General features: G+C 33.6%; 1 protein-coding gene across 6 annotated transcripts in view; it reads left to right on the top strand.

Annotated features, from left to right (window-relative positions):
- The first annotated feature begins 1,701 nt into the window (after positions 1 to 1,701).
- Positions 1,702 to 27,212, top strand: part of LOC117177865 — a 670,262-nt gene continuing 644,751 nt past the window's right edge. For 5 of the 6 annotated variants that reach the window (XR_004467769.1, XM_033368902.1, XM_033368898.1 and 2 more), the window contains exon 1: positions 2,411 to 2,832. Coding sequence is in view for 3 of the 6 variants with exons in the window: in XM_033368898.1 (XP_033224789.1) it covers positions 2,812 to 2,832 (21 nt within the window). In the remaining 3 variants the exon portion in view is untranslated. Of the gene's footprint in view, positions 1,756 to 2,410; positions 2,833 to 27,212 lie in introns of those variants that run through there. The other variant, XM_033368899.1, reaches the window with a different exon arrangement.

Here is a 27,212-nt window from a genome sequence, read left to right as displayed (position 1 = left end):
GCACTTTCTAAGGCATTGAGGGGAGGCAGAAGAAACTTCTGCCGCTGATAGTTGAAATAATATTGATCAAAGCCTTACACTTTTCCAACATTACGTTAAAGGCAAGGAGGCAACCTTGTGACTGGTCACAGAAATAATGTTTGTATGTTAATAAAATGTATGTTATTAATTATTTCAAAAATTTCATATTATTCTTAAGTGAATTATGATTAATAATATTTTACGCTAGTCATAGTCATAGTCATAGTCGTAATCATAGTCATAGTCATAGTTCGGTCTTTCGTTAAATGCCCTTTGAATGTTTTACTGATATTTAGCTGAAAATAGAACCTTACACCGGGAGCAGCCTGCGTATACTACTAATGAATATGTGGAAGCCACTGGATGAATTTACAGACCTCAATTTATATATATTATATTAAATTTTGCATGGAAAATAATTTATCTATGTTTTGGCTGCCTACAATGGTGAAAGTGTTAAGTCATCCTTTAATGCAGTACGTTTGAGTGTCCATGAATTTAAGCACCTCAAAAGATACTTTTATGTAACTAACGTATTTTTTAAAGAATAGGTTTTATTTGGAAATTGGATTTTTATATTAGCGCAAAATATACAGAACTATTCATATCGATAGGTTCTATGAATATTAGGCTATTGTTCTGTTTCCATTATGAAAGCGTCTATCATTTTTTTTTTACAAATAAGCTTTAGTCTATCTTTCCGCGACGGATAAGAATTAGGCTAACTTCAGTTATCTAAGTTTTCAGGAGGAATAAATAACCTATTATTTTTCGGAACATTTTCTAAGAATTCAAAATCCAGTATTTTGTATGACAGTTTGTAATGTAATTGAGGCTCCTATAACTAGCGGAAAGATAGACTAAAGCTTACTCGTAATAAGATAATAAACGCTTTTTAACGATAGTAGAAGAATAGCCTAATATTTTTAGAATCCATCGATATAATGCTTTCTTAATTAAACAGACTACCATTGATAAATATGTCAAGATTTATCGACTCGTCAAGATCAATATATATAGGTATTTTCTGTCGGCAATATCGCTGAAATTCTTTGGTGTGAACATTTTTCAAAATAAAAAATGTAGAAGGTTGATTTATGTATACAAACTTTGTATTAAATATAAAAATGCATGCATTTAAAACATTTTAAAGAGAACATAACATATATATCCTTAACTTCTTTTTTTTTGTATCTGCAATTAATTTTTGTATACTTCGGGGCATTTGACACAGAGAAATACCTATATTACCGACCTCACTTCACCAGCTCCCTGCATTTTTTTAAACTTTAAAACTTTTTTGTAAATAAAATTTTAAGCTGAAACTTTGGAAAATGTATTAGATCTGGAATAAACAAAGGACTCGGGTCTGTAGAACGAGCCAGCTGTTAAAGCCTCGTATAGTGGCCACCAGCGTTCGCAGTCTCGTCGACTGATATCGATTAAATTCATAGCTGAGTCATATGCTGTGTGCCGGACAAGATGTAGTTGAAATATATTTTTTACACCTTTTATTTTTAAATTAAGTACCTTAACGTAGATTCCTGACGGTTTCTGCATTTTTTAAAGCTTGAGGCCGATATTTTATGAATAAAAAAAGTTTCAATGTTAAAAAAATGTCAAAGTTGTGAAAAAGGCTACTTTAATACATTTTCCAAAGTTTCAGCTCGATATTATATTTACAAAAAAAGTGTTTAAGTGAAAAAAAATATTCAGAAAAAAAAATAAAATAAGGTGAGTAATATAGGTATTTCGTTGTGTCACATGCCCTTGAATGTTTAAATTATACTGAAATTAAGACGTACGCAAACACGTCAAAAAATGTTTATGGGTTAAAAATCCACACCTTTATTAGTAGAAACTACTATACAGAATAATAAAGTTTACAAACCAGGACATAATTACTAAACTAGTGTGTGATTCATTGCATCCTAACCATTTTCCGAAACATTTTTTATTATTACTTCTTCCGTGCATTTTTTCTACTATGTGAATAACTGAACATTTTATTATAGACAGTTCTTGTTTGATGGATTTGTCAGATAGGTAAAGTTCGACCTGCAGAATCTCCAATAGATGCTTCCGATTAATTGGTTTATTGTTTCAAAATATAATTTTTTAAGCAACCCCCTCACACGTACACACTCATAAACACCTAGTTGCAGGTATACAACCAATACTTTTGCATCTTAACAAATGCTGTGATTATAAGAATAGAAAAAAATAATCGTTTAATAGACAGGAGAAAAGTTAGTTCTACGTGATATTTAACTGACTCGTCAGAATTAATACAACAATATGATATAATGTGTTAGTCATGCAGAAAGAAAACAGTATGCACGTCGTTTACATTCTGATATAGAGTGTGAAAGAGCAGTATGTAGATCTTGTTAGTGCGTCAAAGTGTTTGAATCTATTTTTAAAATAGGGATTGAAAGTGCGTACAAGCGAATGAACGAAACGTATCGCGAGGAAGAAAAAGAGAAGATACATAGATAGAGATGGAGTAAGAATTTCGAAGAGAGAAGAGGAACCACGGCGTGCTTCTGGGGTCGCTGGCACTACACAGTTTTGTGTTTCATGTTCGAATCGGGGTACTTGTAGAGGATTTCTTTCATCTCACTCTTCCATCGATCAGTTTTGATGTAATTGACAATTTGAAAACAATTAACTGCTGTTTTATATTGGAAACCAATAGTGAACGAGTGTCTGTATCTTATTCATCGTAAATAGGAAAAACGTCAAGAATATTAAAAAGAAGGCAAGGGTTTCTTAAAATCAAATCGTGTCATGTCTTCCTTCAGAAATTATGTAAGTGTTTAATACTTGATCGAGAAAATGCAGTATAAAGTAATTTATAATAACGGCTACTTACCTTGTGTATACGTTACAAAAATATGTTGTTTACGTTTATCTTATAAGATTTTTCTGCAATTAGCCTTTGAAAGTTTTTACAGCTCAGTAATTGCCAACAACTTTAGTAGTAGGGTTGGGGCCCTCTGGATTACTTTATGCATTTTTTGTTGTAAAATTAAAAAACTTACGGCTGGAGTGCAAAAAGTTCTGAGATTGGGTTCGCTCCTTATGGTGACTTACCAATCATAATATAGAAGCATCCGATTCTCAATATCAATATTGAAAGTCAATGCTTTAACTTTTCCACCCAAAAAATGGAATAGGATATGTTATCTGACGTTACAATATTAAGATATTAATATCTGCTATCAACGAAATCAAATTTATCAGCCCAAAAATAATATAATTTATATTTTAAATGCTAATCGCAATAGTGTTATGTTACATTGAAAATTGCCAAGATCTGTTACTCTCTCAACGACACACGGCTCCCTTCGATGACCGCCGACAGCATGCGTCAGAGATTAAGTTAAATGTTTATGCTTATATTATTAAAAGAAAAAGAACATACGATTAAAAGGCCTTGTTTTTATAAAAAAAAATATTTTTATAGATTTTGCAACTTTGCAATAGCCGTCTGATCAAAGTTCTTTCATATTTTTAATATTAAATTCCTGAGAAGTTCTCCTTTGATATCTTCCGACAGAAAGTTTACGTCATATTTTTGTAAACACTTGGGCGAAAAACATGAGTTTTACGTTGCTCAGCCTTCAGTTTCATCAGCTAACAATTTGTTTACACATATTATAAGTATGCGTCATTCGTCTAACGTTATATCTTTCATATTTTTAATTTTAAAATTCCCTTTGATTTTTGCTGATATTATGCGCCAAAGGTGTTATATTGCAGATAATTTTAAGCAATCCCAGTTAAATAAATTTTCATCATAATGACGTCGTCGTAGTTCTAAGAATCGATCCCAGAGCCCGTACCTCTAGAAATTTTTCAATGTACCTTTACCGAGGTTCTGGTGGTTCGGAACCCATCTTAATCTGCAAGTCCCCCCACCGTGTACTTGACTGCAACCCAGTCCGTCAATGATGGGGTAAAAATCAGTCTTTGTCCAATATGTTTGGGCAGACTGCTCTCATCAGATCACTTGATTGCATTATAAAAATGCGTCCGTGACTGATGAAATATACCGGGACAGCCTCGTGCAAAATGAACTAATAAAAATCCAACTCTAACCGAAAATGCCTTCGACATGTTGGGCAATATGAGCCTGTGACAACATCTCAACACAGAAATGTTTTTTTATAATAATAGTAACTTCAGAGCTATATGAGGCTCCTTTATGGCTTCAGACTACTGTTAGGCGCCAAAATATAAATATAAGATCTAAAACAGTTAACACGTGCACGATTTGATATTCAAAATCTGACAAAAAATTTGAACAGATTATATATTGAAAAATATGAAACGGTACAAAATGGATTTCGATAAATTGAATAAGGTAACTCTTAAAGTTGAAAACTTTTTCCGACAAATAGAGTTGCTTATCCGTGGTTGAAAAACAAAAAAGGAAATTAATGGCTTCATGAAAGCGTTGCCGATGGACGGATTGAGATTCTGCTTAATTGTGGACAGAAAATGTTTAGTCTAGAAGGAATGAATTTGTTTTCCACAATTTTGCAGAATCTCATTCTATGCCTATTCGATGATTTCTTGATTACAATTATTTTATATTTTGTATTCAACTTCAGATTAGGAAGTCTCTTACGTAGAAACCCAAGATGATTGTTACATTGACAGGCTGAAGATATACTTCCGGCAACCATAAAAGCATGTGAAGACAAATATCTCTATATGTTGTATTTAATTGGTGTGCAAAATTAAATTAAGTTTATGAAATGAAAACACAAGATGTAAAACTTCCATTCAGGCTATTTATACTTCTTAGATGATACTGGTAGCGTATTTTTTTGAATCAAGTCTACCGTACCCTTATCTGAATCTTCAGAATTGGCCGTAATGCTCGGTCCATAGGTCGTAGGTGATCTGAGCGTACTAGTACTGTACCTTTGTATTTTATTATAGCATAATGAGAGTAGATTATCCTCTTGTTGTTTCTCTATCCAGTTCTTAAGTCTGAGTACATTATTAAAAACACACATACACATTGTTTTCTTTTTTATACCATGATGGAAACAAAACTCGTCTATGAATGGTAATTTTTTAAACGATGGGCATTTTAGTTTCTCCAAATTTACTACTTGTCTGCTTGTAATTTTTTGTAGTAACTCTGCTTTTTCACGTCCTCTGGTGTACATTAGTTTGGCAGTTCGAGCATAGTCACGTAGATTGGCGTGAAGGACATTCATTGGGACATCTCCTTCAAACCACTCAATGTCGCGATGATGATAAGTAAGCCAGTTATTTTGTTGTTGAGATACATTCGTGAGATCACTAAATGAAAATGATGGAGAAATAATTTCATGAGAAATACAATAACGGTCCAGAGAAATCACAGCTACTTCTTTAGGAATAAATCGACCAGCATCGTCTCTAAATCCTTGTATGTCAATCACGTAGTCAACCATAATTTCATATACATATATATATATTTTTTGTTAGAATGTAGGGAACAAAACGAACTTTTGACGAAGGTCGCATGATGTATACTGTCTTTGAAGTACGACAAGTCATTGGCATAATTGATTTTTCCCCACTAAAGCGCTAAGATCGACAATAATCTGTCTGGACGAAACTATTACCAGAGCATTATCATATTCCGCATATACAAGACAATTAATAGTACTAATCAATGCGTCCTCGAATCGTACTTTAATTCTGAGACTACCATCTTTCACAAGATTCCAAGGGGTGTACCATTCAGGAATAATTTGAAATCGTTTGAACAAAATAAACGAATTCGTGCGAATCCTAACGATTTTGATCAATTATGACATTGACAAACCGGAATCTCTTTTGCGGAATAGGGAGTTTTGAACGCTATGCATTCACAGCGTTGCTGAGCGTTGGACCTACAAATTCATACTGAGTCCCACAAATCTTGACGAATCCGAAGAATCCAAGCAGTGATTACAAAGTGCGGTGTCGGACAATGTGTATAACGTATTGCTGACGCATTCACTGCTTGAATATCATATTTTTTACATTATCATGTCAATAAGAAGAAATTGGTTTCATGTGAAAAATGACTTTCGCGAATTGCATCGAATTTCGACGTTTTGAAGCCCCCTGAGTCAGAAAAAAATAGTTTTTACGTCGGTGTCTATCTGTCGTTGTCAACGCCTGTATACTGGATAATTTTTGAAAGACGAATATAAGTTTTATCAATATTTATTGATAATATGAGTTTCAGTTAGATTTATTTTATGCATATAATATATGTAAGTTTCAGCAAGAAGATCTCAAGTCTATCTCCCACGTTATTCATATCGGATTTATTAGAGCTAGAAGACGGGATTTCATTTTTCGGCGGCAATTTAAAATATTTTAGTGTGATTTTTTGCATACGTCATCCAAATATTAATCGGTTTGATGACGCTAAAAGAACGATTTGCATATTATGAAAATCATCTTAAATCAGCGTAAAAGTTTTCCGAGAACAAAAATAATTTGCTTTTGTGTGTTACAATTAATATGAACACATTAAATTAAGAAATAGCAGAATATCGTAATTCTTGTTGCAAGAAATTGATTTTTTCATGAAAACTGATCGAAATGATATATGGTTGATTATATTTGTCAAAATAAAGTAATTATTGATTGTGTAAAGAAATGAAATAAGTAAATATAACAATTTGGCCCGGAAAGTCATTTATAATTTAGATTTTTTTTTTAACAATTGTCTATTATTAAGTTTGTATGAAAATTGTTATTTGAAATCTTTCTTACAAAAAATTGAAGCAGTTATAGTGAAAAACATTTCTTTCACTGCCAAAGTGCCAAAGCTTTGAATTGTTTTATTTACTTTGCTTACAAGATTAACACTTGTTGTAATATAACAACTATGATTCAGCGTATTTTATCTTTATTTAAATCAATTTACATCAATTCAGATGCTGAAGAAAAATTCGCAATTGAAAAACCAAAAATTCCAACATTTTCCACCAAAAATGTTTCTAAAGATTCCAATTTTTAATCTTTCGCAGAAATTTTTACTGAGATCACTGTCACAATAATATTTAATAATAATAATAATATTAATAATAATATATAATAATAATATTAATAATATTTAAAGTATTTCCAAATGAGAAAAGTTTTTTTTTTTAAAATTACATTTTTTTGAAATACATAAATGTTTCTTGACATTTGAAATTAAATAAAAACAATTGTTTATAGTTAGTTTCACATAGAAATGGTGACTACAAATATCTCCCTCAAAAACATAAAGCTCTTTTAATGAATAAAAAAAATACAACTATCGGAGCAATCAGTTTTCATAGTCAGTTTCACAAATCTTTCAAGATGTTTTAGAGACTTGTTATTTTAACAATAATTCGATTTTTTATTCACAAGTTACACTGGTAGACATGTCACGTCATTTTTTACAGATAATTTTAAATATTAAGAACTTTTCTATCACTATGCTGTTTAATGACGTTTTTTTATTTAATTGTGAAATACTTTGTTACTTTCGACATATTATTAATTCCATTCCATCAATCATTTCGAGAATTTTACGTTACTACTTTTATTTCTCAAGCAGAAAACTATGATTTCTTAATCGTACCTCATCCTTGGAATATAATTTCTAAAATAATAAAATAATAAAAAAAACCTGCTTATGTATCTCATATGAAAGTCGTCATGTAATAATGCTCGATGATAAAACTTTATACTTGAGTAATTATTGATTTTTTTTTTTCGATGTTAAAAGAACGACAAATTAAATAATTAAACGAACAGTAGCATTGTCGAAAAATAATAACAAGCTTTTTTTGTTTGTGGCGAACAGCTGATAACGATGCATACTGCGCAGGTCCGAGATTTTTGCGGTTCCGCGGTCTTAGAAGTGACTTCGCTCGAATTCTCTACGAATTCTACCATGAATCCCAATGATTCCCTGCGGTTCCATTCGAAGTCCTTACGGACTGCTACGAATGCTTAACGATTTCTACCAAAACAATTAGACGCGTACGAAGTTTCCATTTTGGTCAAACAATTTCACGAACGTGCCTTCGTTGACGATTTCCTACTTTGATTTTTACGACATACATTGCCTTACGAAAATTCTTACAGATTTCGTGCTGATTTCTGACGGAATAACTCGAGATTTTTTTAGAGGTACACCCCTTGCAAGATTCCAGTGAGAGTAAACGTTTGCTGAGAGATCAGGTTTAAGATTAAAGGCAAACAGACAGTTTCCTGCAGTATAATCATCTCAGTCAATATTATTTCCTTCGTTCAGAAAATGGATAACAGTTCCGCTAAATAACTTGTGATAAGCCTCGACATACAACAAACCTAGGTGGTTTTATTAATTTCAACCTAAGATTTAACATTGTGTGAGCCAAATCAATGTACTCATCACCATGACCAGGGACGAAAAATTCTATAGGCGAGTCATCATAAGGGATGATACCGGTTTATAGTGTACCCATTGAGAGCTTTCTATCGAGATTTGTGTAGGAGGTATCGAGAATATATCTAACTCAGACTTTAAGCACCCACAAGAATGAGAATGTAGAAACGACATTATAAGAAATATAGTTTGTCTCGGATGCGAATTTTATACACTATTAATTTGCAAATATATCATCAATAGAATGCTTGCGATTTTCATGCTTTATATACTTTTTTTGTATTCCTTTTTTTTTCTTTTATTCTTTGTAGCTTTCTTTCTTTCTTACTTTTTACCGTACCACGCTTTTTTATTTTTGTGGAGGTTTTCTTTTTTTTTCTTATTAATGGGGTTTCGGCTCACAACCTTAAGTCCACCACGATTAGAAATTAACTGAACCAATCGCTTCTTCCCATTGTTCTTATAACCAGAACCATTCATGATATTCTCCATTTTATCAATAGCATGCCGTTTCAGATTCTCACTAGTTTCCCCAAACCGATTTCTAAATGAAATTTTAAGCGGAATATTAGCATTCAAATCATTCATAACATTTATGCCAGCTCTAAGAGCTTCTTTTCCGACAATTCGAGCTTCTCTAGTTAAGAAAGGTAGAACGCGCCGAAATAGACCGCCAAGAAAGCTTCCAATACCGTGACCTTTTTGGTATGGTGCGCCAATATAAATCTGGGGAATCCCTGCGCCACCACCTGCTTGTAAGGCGTAATATTCGCGCGTATTGGCTTATTATTTCTTTCTTTCTTATCTCTATTTAGTCAATACGAGTTTATCTCGTCAATGCGATGTTCACAAATATTACAGTAAACAAATAATTTATCCGGAAGATCACTAGCTAGACTAGGTGAATGTCTAGCAGTATACTCATTATTTTCAATTGGAAGTAGATTATCTGGTGCAAAACCAAGAATACGTGATAATTTATGACTAAGTACCAAAAAATGTTGATCAGTCATCTGATATAAGCTTGCATACTGTTTTTGTATGCGCACGTAGCTGATTTTGAATTTGTCATATTTAAAGTTAATGTGTTGTCCTAATTCTAAAAGACTGTTCAGAGTATTTAAAAGAGACTTAATATCGGCATAAAGGACAGGTTCAAAAAAATCTACAAGGGGTTTTTTCCACATTAGAGGTTCTGCTTCATCTTCTAACTTTTCATTCATGCCAGTAAGTTCTATTAAATCTTCTAACTTTTTTCTCATATTTTCATCATTTATTTTATCTTCTGCAACAGGTACTTTATGTTTGTGAAGAAGGTCAATAGCATTTTCAATGCTTTTTTTACTTTTGATATTACTATCAAATTGTGGGAATGTATGCCCGTCAGTTCCAGCATTCATAAGGGTAATGCGGTTTTCAATTGAGTCATAGTGTCTCACATGTAGAAATGTACGAGGAAGTTGTATTTCTGTGAGTGCTACTACCCACTGTCCTTGCAACCGAATCTCATATGGCAATTGTGTTATAAAATTGGAAGTTCTATTATCGGGAAAATATTTCATACTACTATTGCTTGGTAAACTATGGTGAAATTGATCAGAATTCATTTTTACAATGATTTCAAGTTTGAAGCTGGAATCCAGGAATTAAATTTATCCGGATAGGCTATCCACTTAACAAAAAATTGTTTCTTGTTTCCCTTGCCTTTAGTTTGCAGTATTTTTTCAATTTTAAACTCCTCCTCTGCTATGTTTTTATTTTTAACGCCGGTCAATTCTTGTTCGTAAAAAAGTCCATAAATTTCTTCTCCTGCTAAATCTTTCAACTCATAAACAAAAGGTGTTTGTAATCGATTTAGAACTTGGTTTATTAGGAATATTTCTTCACTCCATCCTGATTTGTAACTTGGTCATCGACTCTGTACTTAGGATATTTTGTAAACCTCTTTTCCTTACTGAATCGCGATTGGATCTTTTCCCATGCTTTGAATGCATTGAATATGGCAACTTCAGTCGGTTTCATTTTAATACTACTGTGCCTGGCGTTATATTAAGCATCTACAATTTGTTGTAAGATAATAATATAGCGTCGATTAATTTGATGTGCAAAGTAGCGCCACATGCGTTTTTCGAGAGATCGATTAAATCGTTCTACTACGGTTAATTTAAAATTAGGGTCCCGTGTTACTCGAAATTTTATCCCATTATCTGTCAAAAATTTTTGAAAAGTTGCACCTACAAATTCCTTCCCTTTATCTGTTCATAAATAGACATACATTATCAATAAACCTAACATTATAATGTAATTTTTAAAATTGTCTACGAATAGGTCTATGTTTGGTAAATGTGTCCTGTGACTTTAACCATTCAAGCACTTTAGCACTAGATACTTTTCCTCGCGCAGCACGAATTATTTTTTCTGCGCCACTGTAGGAGGCCGGATGACTTGGATTGTAGTATATTTCTTCTAACAGTTTCATCTGAGATAAAAAGACTGCCAGCTTGTTATTAGTCCTGAACCACGCGGACTCAGTGATTGATCTTTTCCATTTCTGCTACGACTTCTTGCACGAGTTCTTATATTTGGAGTTTCTCGAAGTCTATGTGAATCACCAGTCTCATCTGCACTATCATCGTCTGCTATAGGAGGGTGAAATGTAGAGTATATTCTATTACTGACGTCCCGAGCCAACTGTTTATCTGATTTCACTCTCCAGTATTCTCTATTTTGTACAAGCTCTCGTGATGTGCCAAGCTTACGAAGGATATGAGCAAACTGATTTCTACCAGTTGGAACGAATCTTTTTATATATCTCGATGCATAGTTAACAAGATCTGTAATTTTTGAATCTTTAATACGGCGTCCATCAATGAAAACGAAGCCATTTTTATCCCATTTTATTCTGTTAGTGAATTCGGCCTTCTTAAATAATTGAGTATTAAGATACTGTTTGGCTGAAAAGTTCTGGGTACTGATTCTGTGATGGTTTCTACAGGTAGAAATTCGTTATCGGTTGATTGATTCTCTGCGGCTTCATTTTGGTCAGTATTCTCAATAGGTGGTTTTCTATCCTCATCAACGAAGAAGAAACATTTTTGTAATACTTGATTATAAATTTTCCACTTTTCACGTTCATCAATTGGAGAAGGTGAAAATAAGATACCACTCGTTTCGCAATCTAGTCTACCAAGATTATTGCCAGGTGTTTGTGTACTTAAACCGGATATTGCAGGAATAATTTGTGTATCATTTGTGTTTATAGTTGGCTGTTTTAAAGTTTGCAGTTGCTGTTGGATTTTATCGACTTGGTCACTAGGAATGAGCACCATTTTTCTAGCATGCTCCATATTTGATGGTAAAACCATCTTTTTGTTCAAGAAGAACCAATAAATAAATTTGATATTAATCCACCAATGATCGGTGTTAATAAAAGAAGTAAAAATCCACCTTTTTGCACGATAAAGTTTTTCTTCTTCTTCCACGTACCATTGGTTTCTGCTAATTCACGAAGTGTTTTTATGTTTTTTTAACTTTAATCTCTTTTGCTTCTTGAGGGGAACGTTTTCCAATAATGTATTTAAAGCTCACTCACAAATACATTTAACAAGTCGGGCATTCCAGGATTTTAATGAAGCAAGACTATGGTCAGAGTTCAGTTGAGAAAGAGCATGTCAAATAATAGCATTTTTTTGCCAATTGATTTACCACCTTTCGACAGAATTACAATCGTGCAACTGGTACTTGTTCCTGACTGTCATCTCTCTTTATACCTTTCGTAGGTACGTAAACATAATGATAAAGGCTTCTTGTATAAATCAGGAATTGTCAGGGCAAACCTGCCGAGGTAGATGATGGATTTGAGCACGATCTCGTGGGTTTTTAAAGACAACAATATAGTTCGCATTTAGAGAAATATCTCCTTGTCCATGGCCCTGATGAAAGAGATTTTGAGATATTAAAATTACACTGAGATTTTTATGATGACTACCCGTGGTAAACAGATCTACTGCTGTATTATTTGAAGACTCTCATTAAATCGTCGATAATTGTGAGTTTAACTCTAGGGCCATTGGACTAGTCAGAAGTTTGAGGTAAAGCTTCACGAAATTCTATTGTTTTTCCATATTCCTTGTAAGCTGTTTGCCACTCGAAATAGTAAAAAGTTATACGTGCAATAGGTGTATCACACATACTATCAACATGACGGAAAAACTTTTTTATAAAAAAAAAATTTACCACATTGTGTTGGACCACATACCGAAGATGTAAATGGATGCTTCCAGCGTGCGTCCATAATTGAGAATGGCAGAGCTCCAACTAATAATTACTATTTATAGAATAATATTCTCATTATTTTAATTAAATTTTCTTTTTATACACTTTTTTATTATCTTTATTTTGTGGAAATTGATCAATAAGATACTATTTGCTTGGTCAGAATGCTTGAGCTGATTCTTCTGATCGCTCTCCATCACGTCAATAAATAAGTTTATTATGACGTGTACCTTTCAGCACGCCCAGAGGTGACATCACAAGGGCTTGCGAGTCCTCCCGCCGCGCCGCGTTGGACCACTGCCGCAAACCCCTAGTTTTTCAGCTATATTTTCTTTACCTGTTTTAGGTTAGAAAAATCAGGTCTACTATTATATAATTCTAAATTATTTTTGCTTTTGATTGAATAATAATAATACAAATGGATTTTTCCTGCATTTTGGGTTGATAGATAAAATTTGTAGACAGTTTTTTTGTTTTAAAAATAGATTTCATTTTATTAAATTCCCTTTTAAATATATACTAAATAATTTGAAAATTGTAAATTAATATATTTAAATTTCATTTTTAATTCTAATTTTCAATTAAGTCCACACTTATATCGGACAATTAAAGAGTGTAGAGCTGAGCCCCTCCATGAAAATAGTCACTAAAGTCAGTAAGTGTTTGTTAATTTGTTGTGATGCTTCTGACTGCACGGATCGAAAAAAGTATTCTCGTCATCATCACCAAACAGTTAAAATTGCTCAAGTGAAAACAAAAATATCATTATCAGCAAGGAGAAGAATATTTTTTTTCAATAAACGGCAAAAAGAAGTAAACAGACAATTATTTTATTTTTGAAATGCAAAAGCCATTTTGTCTGTGTGTAGGAATCAGAGAGTGATTCTTAAAATTTTCATAATTCGATTTATATGGTTAAAAAAGAAATAAACTATTTATCTTGTGAAATGTAGCCAAATGGTAGAGAGTCATATCCTTCAAGTAATCGTCTTTTAGTGTACACTGGACGACAAATTTTTTCCTATTGTTTCGTAACTACCTGGTGATATAGTGTTCAACGTATACAACTAAACTTTAATCTAATTGGCTGTGTCTTTCTAATAACCAGATCACATATTGAGTCAAAGTTTATTATTTTGGAATCCTTATAGTTTAAATTAATACCTTTTACTTTACAAACATTGTGGGTTTTACCACCAGGTGATCGTATCTTATATGCATAGAATTGGGGACCACCTGAGACAAATAGTAATAGGCGATGGAGTTACAGCTTCATATTTGTACAACCATGAGGCATAAATACTATTATCGTTTACAGGCAAGACACTGTTGAGAATTTTATCCGGACTTTGAACAATTTTCAATAATTCTTGTTGGCTATGAATGATCTCAGTCTTTGGAATATTTTCTCGTTGACCAAATTTCCCCCAAAATGAATTGAGGCAACCTTTTGCCAACGAGCGCAAACCAGGATTCTTTTTCATATTTTTCGGGTCTAGGGCTATACCCTCAGTTTCGAAAAATTTTTGAATAAATGCTTTTTTCGAAGCTTCATCAGTACAATAGGCATGATATCCGCTGGTTTCAGACATCAGTTTAAGAAATCGATTCATATATTCTACAAAAAGACCACCCATTTTTTTGACCTTATTATATTGAGTAGTCTCATACTGCCAAATTTCAAAAATGGCATTAATTTTATATCCCTCTTGAATCGCAACTTTTATCTCGTCGGAAACCCATGTTATATCAATTTCTCTGGCATTTGTGTTTTTACATGTGGACAATCGTTCTGTATTTTTTCTTTACAACAAGTATTACACAAAGGGAATCCGAGTTTACCATGCATGCGGACAGGCAGAGCAGGTAAATACATATTGGAAGGAGGTAATACTCTACATTTGACTAGTCCCTCGACATTAGATAAATTAAAGTTTTCACCTGTTAAACTTTTGCAGTCATCACTAATGTAAACTTTGGGATGACCAATAGGAAATTTTCTATATTTTAAAACAAATGGATAAAGCGAACAAACATCAAGATATGATATTCTCACTCTATCCTTAGCCTCGTAATACGAAAATGTATTACCTGTTCGACCCCCATAAAATGCATCTCGAGGATTCAAGGCGTCAGTCATCAAAAGTGGGTGCTCTTTTAAGAAACTGCGTAAATTATCATTTTGAACTTTTTCCTTATCAAAGGAACATTCCCACTTTTCGACTATCTCATATCCTAATGAGCGAAGTCGATCAGTTTGAGCGTTTGTTATTAATAAATAAATTTGCAGAGGGCTTGATTTTGAAATTTGATCATTTTAAAATTTATTGCAGGGTTACTTAAGAAATTTATTAAGAAAATTCAATATTGGCCCGTTTTTTTAAATATTTGAATAATTATCAATGTCGAAAATTCTACAGTATCCAATATAATTATTGGGCCACTGGCATATATCTGGAATGATAACACTATTTTTTACTGGGCTGTCAGTGTTGGGCCAGCATTGGATATCGCTACTAGCACAGTAATATTACAATAGGAAATTCACCATGATCGGCAATACTGCGTCAGTGCTAACTAGTACCGTACCGTAAGAAAGTTATTTAAAGAATGAATATTAATTGATGTCCAGTATTTTGTCTGCACATATTAATATTCCTGTTTAGAGTGAATACATATATTACATTTTTAAACATCATCTTACAAATGAAATTTCTAACCCTACGGGGTATCGAATCTACACATCTATACCGAAATCTATCACCTAACAGTCGAGAGTGCTAACCATTGCGCTAAACCGACAAGTTGAAACGCTGTGAAAAAGCTATCCTCGTAAACTACAGTTCAAAAAAGTTATAGTACCAAATCTTAAGCTCTCTTTTTTTGATTATTTATTATTATATGACGTTATTCAAATCAAAATAAGTGTCAATGTGAAAAATGCTGTATTATCAAAAATAGTTGTTGGGCGACTGGATACGCTTGGAATTTATAAATAAATTTTCAGCAGGTATAATTTCAAAATTCTAATTTTTTGAAATCTATTGCTGGGTAACTTGATAAATTTATAATTTATAAAGAAGATTCAATATTAGTCAGTTTTTAAATATTTCAATAATTGTCGATGTGGAAAATTCTGCAATATCCAAAATAGTTGTTTGGCGACTTAATAAGTTTGGAATTTATAAATAAATTAAAAGGACACCTAATTTCGAAATTTGATCATTTTTAAATTAATTGCTGAGTAACTTGATACATTTATAATTTAAAAAGAAAAGTCAATATTCCTCAGTTTTTTAATATTATAATGATTATTAATGTAGAAAATTCTGCAATATATAAAATAATTATTGGTCTACTTGATAAGCTTGGAATTCATGAATAAATTTAAAGGACAACTAATTTTAAAATTTGATTATTTTAAAAATTAATTGCTCGTTTACTTGATACATTTGTAATTAAAAGTCAAAGTTCCGTGGTTTTTAAATATTAGATTAATTATTGATGTCGAAAATTCTGCAATATCCGGAATAATTGTTGGGCGCCCGGTAAAAAGGCTTGCATTAAAAAGTATTGAAAAATTTCATTCATTCAGTGGTAACGTGAGAAATATTGAATACTTCTGGATCCCGTTTTGAATATCCACGACAGTTAAAGTTATCTCTCAAATTAAATCCATTTCTGTACCTAGCGCTGACAATATTTTGCTGAATACCACAAAGCAACCAGGAATTAGACAAATTTTAATCCCTTTTAATTGAGCAAATTTTGCTACATTTATTTACCGTTTTTCGAATAATAATCAGGCAAAAAGCTTTCTAAAATATAGCGTCGGTCATTTTACGATGTCAGGATCGATTTTCACATAGAAGGTTCTGGTTAAAAATAATTTTTTCAATTTTTTCTCATGATTTTATATTTTTTAAATTGATAATATTTGAACAAAGCGAACATTTGACAATAAAGAAATGTATTCTTACATACAATCCTACTAGATTTGGCAAATTTCATGCTTTTAGAGTGCGTTCTAATGCTTCAAACGAAAATTGTGTTGTTAATGTATTCGGCGTTACGTCTGATAGCTCCGATGGGCTTTAAAAATAAATGAAATCTTATAATTTTGGCCGCCTAATGCGAATATATAAATCATTTTTTTAATATTGGAATTATCAATGTGAAAAATTCTGCAAAATCCAAAGTAATTGTTGGGTGTTTTGGTAAGCTTGGAATTTATAAATAAATTTGCGTAGGGCCTAAGTGATAAGCTTCATATTTATAAATAAATTTGCAAATGCTATATTATCCAAAAGAATTGTTAGTCGACTTGATAATTTTGGTACTTATAATAAATTTTCAGAAGACCTAATTTTGAAATATGAATATTCTGAAATTTACCGGTGGGTAACTTGAAAAATTTATAATTTATAAGGAAAATTCAATATTCGCCAGTTTTAAAAAATATATAATAATTATTACCAATGTGGAAAATTCTACAGTATGTAATATAATTGTTGGGCGACTTGATAAGCTGGGAATTTATAAATAAATTTACAGAGGGCCTTCTTTCGAAATTTTATCATTTTAAAATTTATTGCCGGGTAAATTGTTAAGCTTGGAATTTGTAAATAAATTTTTAGATTTCCTAATTTCGAGTTTTGACTATTCTGGAATTTATTGTTGGGTAACTTGAGAATTCTTTCATTTATAAAGAAAAGTCAATATTCGCCAGTTTTTTAAATATTTGAATAATTATCAATGTGGAAAATTCTACAATAACCATAATAATTGTTGGGCGACTTGATAGGCTTTGAATTTATAAACAAATTTTCAGTAGGCATGGTTTCGAAATTTGATTATTTAGAAATTTATTGCTGGGTGACTGGAGAAATTTAAAAATTATAAAGAAAAGTCAATATACGCCAGTTTTTTGTCGTTAATTTGAGCAATTATAAATGTGGGAAATTCTACAATATTCAGAATAATTTATGAGCTACTTGATAATATTGTAATTTATAAATGAATTTATAGTGGGAGTAACTTCGGAATTTAATTATTTAGAAATTCATTCAAAATTTATATAGAAAACTCCATACTCGCCACTTTTGTAATATCGAAATAACTATCAATGTTGAAAATGCTGTAATACCTAAAAGAATCGTTAGGCGGCTTGATCAACTTGTAATTTATAAATAAATGTACAGAAGGCCTAATTTCAAAATTTGATTATCTTGAAGTTTATTGACCGGCAACTTGATAAATTTATAATTTAAAAGAAAAAGGCAATATTATTCGTTTTATTAATGTTGGAATTATCTATGTGAAAAATTCTGCAATATCCAGAATAAATGTTTGGCCACTTGATAAGCTTAGAATTTATCAACAAATTTGAAGACGGCCTTATTGGGAAATTTGATAATTTTGAAACTTATTGCTTGGTAAATTGATAAATTTATAATTTATGAACGTCAATATTCGCCATTTTTTTATTATTTGAATAATTATAGGACTTCCGTTTCCGGCATGAAAGGGTGAGGTAGTGGGAATGGTTGATGTTGAGTTTTTCTGATATTTGTGTTTGTGGAAGTAAGTAGAAGGGTGTGGATGTGAAAGATTGATTGGGGGATTGTGAGGTTGACAAGGGGAGGTAGATATTTTTGAAGATTGAGACAGATTTGTGTAAAAGTTGAGGTTAGGTTTGTTGCAGATTTGTGACAGGGTGGTAGAACTGGGTTGATCGGGTTGGTAGTAGCATGAAAGGGTATCGACGGAGAAAGGCGAGGCAGGTACCAGACCCGGACGATAGATAGAGGCAGGGAGCGTTTGAATTGGATCCATGGCCAGTACGCCGAAAGAGGATATCAAAGAAAGTAAGTCAAGGGAAAAGTACAAGGAAATTATAGAAAAGGAGAGATTGAGAGCAAAAAGCGTGGGATCGATTGAGGCTTCTATTAAAAGGAAGAGAGGGTAGAGGGGAAGCAGTAAAGAGAAGGAAGTATTCGGTACGAGCTTGAAATATCCAAAAAAATTCAGATCGCGGCAGAAACGCAAAATTTGGTGAAAAGGATGATAATAGTAAGGGAGCTGAAGGAAGTGAAGATCAAATTGAAGTTTCGATGAAAGAGGAAAGACTGAAAGAAATTTGCTAAGTGATGGTAGAAGTAATGGGGATTTATGAAGGAAAGCAGGATTAAAGGAGAAAAAGGAAAGAAAGAAATTAGGCGGGAAATGACTGAACTTAAGAAAGAAATGAGAAGCAGTCAGGGAACAGTCAGGAAAGAGGATGCAGTTATTGGAACAAAAACTAGAGAAGTAGTAAGATAATAATTAAAAGGCAAAGGAAATGCAAGGTAGGATTAAGAAACTAGATAGCTCGAACCGGGATTTTGGTGGGGGCGATAGTGGGAATACGGAGAAAAAAAGTCTGAGAAAAACAGTACAAAGAATAGAAAGAAAGAGAGGGAAGCAAGAAAAAGGAACATAGTCATAAAGGGTATAAGATTAGAGGGGAAGGAGTTGAAGGATGGAGTGAAAGAAGTACTAAAAAGGATTGAGGCAAAGGCAGAGATAGAGGAAGTGAGAAATTTGGAAAGGAAAGAAATGGCAACATAAAAAGGAAGTAATGACAAGGAAGAGGATGTGATATAGAAGCTCGGAGAGAATAGAGGATGATTGGACATGGCTAGAAAGGAAGATGCATTATAAGTTAAGAAAACTAGCGGAAGAAGAAAGAAAAAAGGAAAGAAGAACGTGGGTTAAGTATGAGAGAATGCAGATAGGCAGAGTATGGTGGAATTGGGATAAAGAAAGAGAAGAGATAGTAAGAAATGAGTAGCAAGAAAACTAGGAGAGGAAGGAACGGGTAGTAGGAAAATAAGAAATAGTAAAAAGGAACGAGAGACGAGAAACGAAAGTAGGCAAGAATAGAAGATATGTTACTGGAATAGCGCAGGACTGTAGAGAAAGGATAGGGAGTCTATCAGAAATTTTACATAAAGGGATGTAGTCATAATGAGGAAGATCTGGCTAGATAAAAAAGGGTGGTAAAGAGTAAGGAAAAGGTTGCCAAGATGTGACAAATGGCAAGTGGATTGTATAAAGAGGAAGAATTAAATAGAAGAACAATTAGAGCAATGGTGATGGGACTAAGGAATGAACGTATAACTGGGAAAGATAAGAAAGAGAGGAAAAAACAAAAAGAAGGATTAGTAATAGAAGAGGTAAAGATTGAAGAAGATAAGTGGAAGACAGTGAGGGGTTATGTAAACGATAATATGCAGGAGAAAGCAGAGAAAATGAAAGAAATAATTGTAGAAAATAGAGAAGAGGTTATGCTGATAATAGGTGGGGATTTTAATGCTAGAACAGGAAACAGAGGAGGAAGGAAATAAAGAGAAAGAGGAAGGAAATCCAGAGATAAGGTAGTAAATGGAGAGGAAAAAGTTGTTAAAGAGCTTGAAGCAGTTGAGATAGTTTCTGTTATACGGAAATATAGAGAGAGATGAGAAAGGAGAATATACACGCTTAGGAGGTAGAAGGGGAACGGTAATTGATTATGTGATAGTGGATGATGAGGTAAGAGAGAAGGTCAAGAAACTAGAGGTAGGTGATTATATTGATTCGAATCACTTTCCCTTAATAGTGACATTAGAGTGAGAAAAATTAATAACAATATGAATAAAATGGAGGCAAAGGTAAAAAGTTTAGAAAAAAGGGACTAGTCAGGGAAAGGAAAACAATAGTTTACAGAGAAGATCAGAATTATTAAAATAGGAAAGGGAGAAAAGGAGAAAAGATAGAAATTAAGAAAGTAGAGAAAAGAAAAAAGTAATGTGGTAGAATATAGAAAAAAAAAGAAGAGAAAAAGTATAGTGAGTTGTGTGATCAAGAAAAGAAAGGAGAAGAAAATAAAAGGTTTGAGGAAGAGGCCGAAACGGCTCGGACAGAAGAAGAGTTTTGGAAGGTAGTAAATAGAGAAAGAAAAAGAAGAAAAACAGTAAACCAAGATATTGAAACGGTAGAATGGAAGAAATATTTTTGGATATGCTAGGAGAAGTAGAGAGAAAAGTTATAAAGGGAGGAAAATATGAGAGAGAAAGAGATGAGAAAAGGACATAACAAGGAAAGAAATAGTTGAGGTTCGAGAAATAATAAAGGATGGAAAGGGTCGTGGGATATATGAGATTCCAAATAAAATATGGAAATATGGAAGGAAGGAACTAGAGGATTAGGCATGGATAAGGTGTAATTGAGTATAGAGAGAAGAGGGGTCGCCAGAGTTATAGAAAGAAGTAGTAGTTATAGTAATGGTGAAGAAAGTCAAGGGATACACTGTATAAAGTATATGATACTGTTTTTTCGAAGACATTGAAGATCGAGGTTGAATAAGTAATCATCAAGCCACCGAATCAGACAGAGTTTAAATATTTGGGATATATATTGCAAATGAATGCAATTTATAGAGCTCATATAAGAGAAAGAATGAAAAAAGCAGCAGGGGTAATGAAAAAGATATGGTGAATAGGAAAAAGAAGATTTAGAAAAATTGGAGAAGGAGAATGTGGTTCATTGATACCCTGGTATGGCCGATATTAGGTTATGGAGCAGAGATATGGGGATGGGAAAAAGGAAAGATATTGAGAGTTTACAAGAAAGGTATATAAGATAGACACTAGGGGCAGACTGGAGTACGACAGGATATATGGCGAGAGAAAAAGCGCAAAGAGATGTGTTAAGTATTAGAGCGGGAAAGAAGGCATGAAAATTTGAGAAGAAACTATGGGAGGGCAAGGAAGGGGAGTTGGCTAGAAAGTGTTTGATGGAGGTAGAAGAAAGGAGAGGGAGGGCGATCGAATTAACAAGATGGGAAAAAGAATGAAAAGAGTTCTTCAATGCTAGAGAAATATAAGACGGAACTGCATTAAACTATAAAGAATTGGAAAAAGGAGAGGGAAAGACAGTTATTAGAAAGGTGGGGGATGATTGAGGAATTAAAATACAATAAATGCTATCAAATGATAAAAAAGGAAGGAGCATTAAAGTATTTAGAAAAGGATGGGGAGAGAAAAGGTGGATCAGAATAGCAAGATTTAGAATGGGTAACGAAGTAAGGAAGGAGGTGTATTGGGAAAAAAAGAGAACATAAAGTGTAGTATATACGAATGGGAGGAGTAAACATAGGAGCATGTATGGGCAGGATGTAGGAAAGGAATGAAAGATGAAGGAAGTTGGCAAGAGAATGTGGTTAAGATTCTAGGAGAGGATGAATTAAGAGAAAAATGGATGAAGGAGTTGAAGGGTGCAAGAAAGCGAATAAGACAGAATGAAAAAATGCATGTGAAAAAAGGGAAATGGAGGCATATAAAAGTGAAAGGAAAAGGAAACGGAAGTTGCTTAGATAAAAGCGTAAAGATTGCAAGTAATGGTAATGTAACAGTTAAGTAGACTTAACTGCATTTGCATTATCATCATCTCTCTGGCTTGCACTCTCACTTTCGCGCGCTCACTCACTCGTTTGCAATATCCAGAATAATGTGTTGGGCGACTTGATAAACTTGGAATTTATTAATACATTTTTCGAGGGCCTAATTTCGAAGTTTGATTATTTTAAAATTTACTGCTGGGTAACTTTATAAATATATACTTTATAAAGAAAATTGAGTATTCGCCAGTTTTTGAAATATTTGAATAATTACTATCAAATTTGAAAATTCTACAATATTCAGAACAGTTTCTGGTCGACTTTATAAGCTTGGAATTTATAAATAAATTGATAGAACTCCTAATTTCGGAATTCGATCATTTTGTAAATTGTTGTTAGGAAACTTGATACTATCCTAATTTATCAAGAAAATTCCTTATACTCCTAAGAATTTATAAATAACCTTTCAGAAGGCCTAATTTTGAAATTCTATCGTATTTAAAAGTATTGTTGGGTATCTTGATACATTCATAATTTATAAAGAAAAGTCTATATTCGCCATTTTTGTCATATCGGAATAATTATTAGTATGGAAAATGCTGTAATATCCAAAATAATTGTTTAGCGACTTGATAAGTTTGGAATTCATAAATAAATGTGCAGAGGGCCTAATGTCGAAATTTGAACAATTGTGGACAATTAGAATCGACTAGAGCCATTCCATAGGCCCAGTTGGTCAGACCACTTATTTTCGAAATGACCTTCACGCTTCTTGTTTTATTTTATCTAAAAACGTGGCTTCGTGTTCTCCCTTTCTCTTTCTCCCTCGTTCAAAGTACACGAAAAGGTCGTCGAGGTAGGGTGAGTACGGAAAACAAACACAAACACACATACACACTTCATTCATATAATTTAAATTTATGTTTATTTTAATCAATAACACTCGCTCTAATGTCAAAGAATCCTGTCAAATTTACTCACACACCTTTTCACACAAAGTGCATTTAATTATTGGTTGTGATCAGCTGTGGACGCCCTAGAATAAATGAGGGTAAAAACGAAACATATACCTCGCTCAACGTGGAGCAAAATGAATTTTGATACATTGTAGCGGATGAAAATAAAGATTTGTTCATTTGTTCATGAAAATTTGTTCATTTATGATCGTTCGTAGAAAATAGCTGGTGGCAGCGATGGGATTAGTTTTTTTTCCTTTTTTAAAAGCTGTTGTCCATTAAGAACACTAAACTATTTTCTTAACACAATTTCACGCGATTTGATCGCCAAACAAGTCTCGACAAGAATAAAATCTGTGCCGCTTTGGCAGGATAAAACTTTGAATTAAAAATAATTTGTGGAAATATTTCAATTGCAAGCTTGCAGAAACACACAATAACTGCACAAATATAGGAATCAAAAGAAAAATTTTCTAGACAGTAATATACTGTTTTTTGCTATTAATTTGCTATTAAGTGCTTATCTATATATATTATTCCCTGTGTTATAATTATTTATTTCATCATTGATATCATTTTATCGTGAGTCTTTGTGAAAATTGTCCCATTTCGAAGAATCTCAGACGTGATCTTTTCCACGAGGAAGTGTCCCGGGGGCAGAAAAGTTAGGGAACGTATTTAGCGCGCCATAGCCCGTAAGCAAGTAATCGAGAAAAAGCGCAGTGCAAAGTGGAGTAAAAAAAACTCGCCCGAGAGTTTCGAAGAAATTTTGTTGTCATTAGAGTCGTTCAGCGCACAGAAAGGTTAAAAGAAAAACAAATAATCTAAAATCTATACAATAAACAAAAATAAATGAAAAACAAAGGATTTCAGAATGCAGGATTAACTTCACGCCTGAAATCGGCCAAGGATGTGCTCCTGTTTTCTGATAGTATTTTTTCAATGACGCTGAAATTAATAAAATTCGAATAGATGTCTGATTGATAAACAAAATATGGTGTTTATCCAACCTAATCTTCCCGCTAACAACCGAAATAGGCTACGTGGCGGAGAAAGGATTCACAAATGGGTCGAGATAGCAATCGTGCGTTCGAAACTTCAGTTGTTGACGAGTCAAAATAATGACGGATTAGACCAGGTAAACTCTGAAACCTCAAAGAAAACCATAATTAGTGACGCAAAGTTTTCACGAATTTTTGCATTTCTGTTAAAGAACCTAGAACAACGTGTGCACAATCGCGCAAAGAAGACAGCAGAATTAGGTACCCGATCTAGTACTATATATGATATAGAAAATTGTAATAAAATACATTTACCTGAGAAAAATAGCATCAACGCTGAATTGCCAGGAAATTTCTAATTCCTTAACCAGAATTAACAATGATCGATTCCCAAAAAGGCAAAAATTGATATTAGTACATTCATAAATCCCAAAGTTAGAATATGAAAACAGCGTGAATATCAATTGTATCAATGATTGTTATTTACTATTTCACCCAATAGCACGCTCAGCTGACAGGCTGAATTTTTTCTTTTGAAGATTTTGTTTTTGTGTGCTCTCAAGTTACAAAAGTATCTAGCTCATCCGCATCGACTCGAACTAAGCGCTTTAGTGAAGGGAAGGTCTGTTGCTGCGTTTGAGTATTCTTGTTTCTTTTCATACAGGGTAGGCAAGAGTTTTTTGGATATTAAAGTCAATATTCAATAATCTTAAGTAACTCTCTCTCGCGTACTTGAGCAGGATACGCAGCGTTTCGAGTGCCTCACCCAACAGTTCCAATGCCTAACCAAAAGACTATCCTCTCGAAGCCAGCCCTCAAATGTAGGGTGAAAAGAGGAAAGCGAGCTAACAAGATTAATCAAATGAACGTAAAGAGTATACAAACCAGGTCAATTATTTGGATCAATTTGATTAAGCCCGCAATTAAATCAATCCACACCTTTGCGGTTAGACTAAAAATTTGACCCTCTGTATAACTATTTCAAGAAATAGAAGCAGGGATTGTCGATATAGAAGTTATTACCATTGATCCCCCTTCAGAAGGGCCCGCAGAACGAAGAATCGCGGCACGGGATCAAGAAATAAGAATGATCAATTTACAATCTTTAGTTTCTGATTCCAATTCGGAGGCCGAAACCGTTATAGTAACGACCGACTACGACGACAGTCCAGAAATAGAAGTGGTATTGATAGACTAAATAATTCCTTTTTTTAGATAATTAAATCTTGAGGCTATACGTCTCCTGTATGCCTTTAACCTTTATCCCATCACTGCCACCACTCATTTTAAACCATAACGGGTCACCGAAAAAGTGTAACTCTAAGGTGAATAGTGGTTTGATTTCACTTGGCTACTTGCGCATCATAGCCCTCGTAAGCAGGACATTATAACTGCGAAAATTTCCAAGTAAATATATCTGGTTGTGGAATATATCTATTGGCTTTAGGGATCCTGAAAAAGTGTCAGAACTGAAAAGTCTGCTAATAGAGAAGTCATGAGCGAAAGCATTCGAATTTAAAATGCCTATTTGGTGTTACGAGCCCAAGGTCTCTTATATTAGTCAGAGAATTACTGGAATGATAATTTATTCTGAATCACTTCGCAGGGGAAATGTGCGCGCAACGTTTCGCCGTGATTCTTCTTGAAGTTTCATTCCAGAAAGCGAGCTAGTAAGTCAATTTACGAGACATGCGGTAGTTACGTAACAAATCGAGGAACACGTTATAGAATCCGTAGGAATGGTCAAATTATGCTTGAATGGTGAGGTAATTGTTTGTGAGGTTTTTTCAGACTCAGAAGTGAAGCCTGTTCCCCAGATTTAACAATCCGGTCCAGAATTAGGCAACCTTTAGAAATACCACTCTCGACTACAAAACTGACCGAAGGATACCTCCTGTTGCTAGACACAAACCCGGGAGTCTTCATAGGAAATACGGCAGTTTGTTGTAAAGATGGTCAATGCCACGTTATGACAATTAATACTACCCAATCCGACGTGGACATTAATATTCCTCTACAAGAGTTGATTTCATTTGCGTATGTAACCTTTTCTAGCGCAGAAGATATTTCCAAAAATCTAACTATGCCGTTCAATTGTGCAAACAGTGGTGATTCCGAAACAGCTCCCGCATTAGAAGACCGTCCAATGATAAGCAATCCGAACCAAATTTTGGTCGATGTAAGCGCCCCTGTAGACACCGACGAAGAAGATAGCGCCAGAAAAGACACCATCTGCATTCTCTTTCAAGGAAAAGCTAGAAACTTACAGAGCCTATCTCAGGGAATTGATCACGCAAATAATAGATTTACGGAACCTCGCCGTGAAAAATCTAATAGCAGCCAAGGTACGGTGCAAGGGGTATTATGATCTTAAAGCAAAACCCTTAGATACTGACGTAGGAGACCTTGTATACATGCAAATGGAGGTAAGAAAGATTAAATTTGATCCTTATTATTATGGGCCTCATTGAATCGCGGGCCGAACAGAGCAACGAACAGGTAGATCAACAAGCGCGAATGGGCATGCATTAAGAAATGAGACAAGATTCACCAACAAATTTCAAATAAAATTGAGAAAAATAAAGTAAATCAAAGCACAATAAACTTTGCACATATATTTTTTTATTGTGTATAATGCCAGTTCGAATTAGATCTGGGCACCCATAAGACCGAAGAAAATTCTACCGCTTAAAATTCAACATTTCGTCCGTATTTTCACCTCATATTTGAAGTCGGAAGAGCCGATTCCAGAGTGGTTGGTGGAAGGGCGCATAATACTCCTGCCGAAAATAGGCAACTTAGCTGACCCGAAGAACTACAGGCCAATAACTTGTCTGAACACGCTTTATAAGATATTCACAGCTATCCTAAATGATAGGATTGTTCGGGCAATTGAACCTGTGTGGCGAGAAATGTATGAACAACGAGGCTCAAAGAAAGGCGTAGCCGGATGTCGGGAGAACCTGCTCATCGATAGATGTGTCTGCATAGATGCAGCATTCTACCAGCGTGACCTATCGATGGTCTGCATTGATTATCGGAAAGCTTTCGATTCTACATCCCATAGACTTATTATCTGTCTTTTGGAAATCTTAAAGGTTCATCCGCAAATAGTTGGGTGCATAGAGAGA

The sequence above is a fragment of the Belonocnema kinseyi genome, chromosome 8, assembly GCF_010883055.1.
Source record: "Belonocnema kinseyi isolate 2016_QV_RU_SX_M_011 chromosome 8, B_treatae_v1, whole genome shotgun sequence".
NCBI classification, from domain to species: domain Eukaryota; kingdom Metazoa; phylum Arthropoda; class Insecta; order Hymenoptera; family Cynipidae; genus Belonocnema; species Belonocnema kinseyi.
This window is presented reverse-complemented; position numbering and strand designations above follow the sequence as displayed.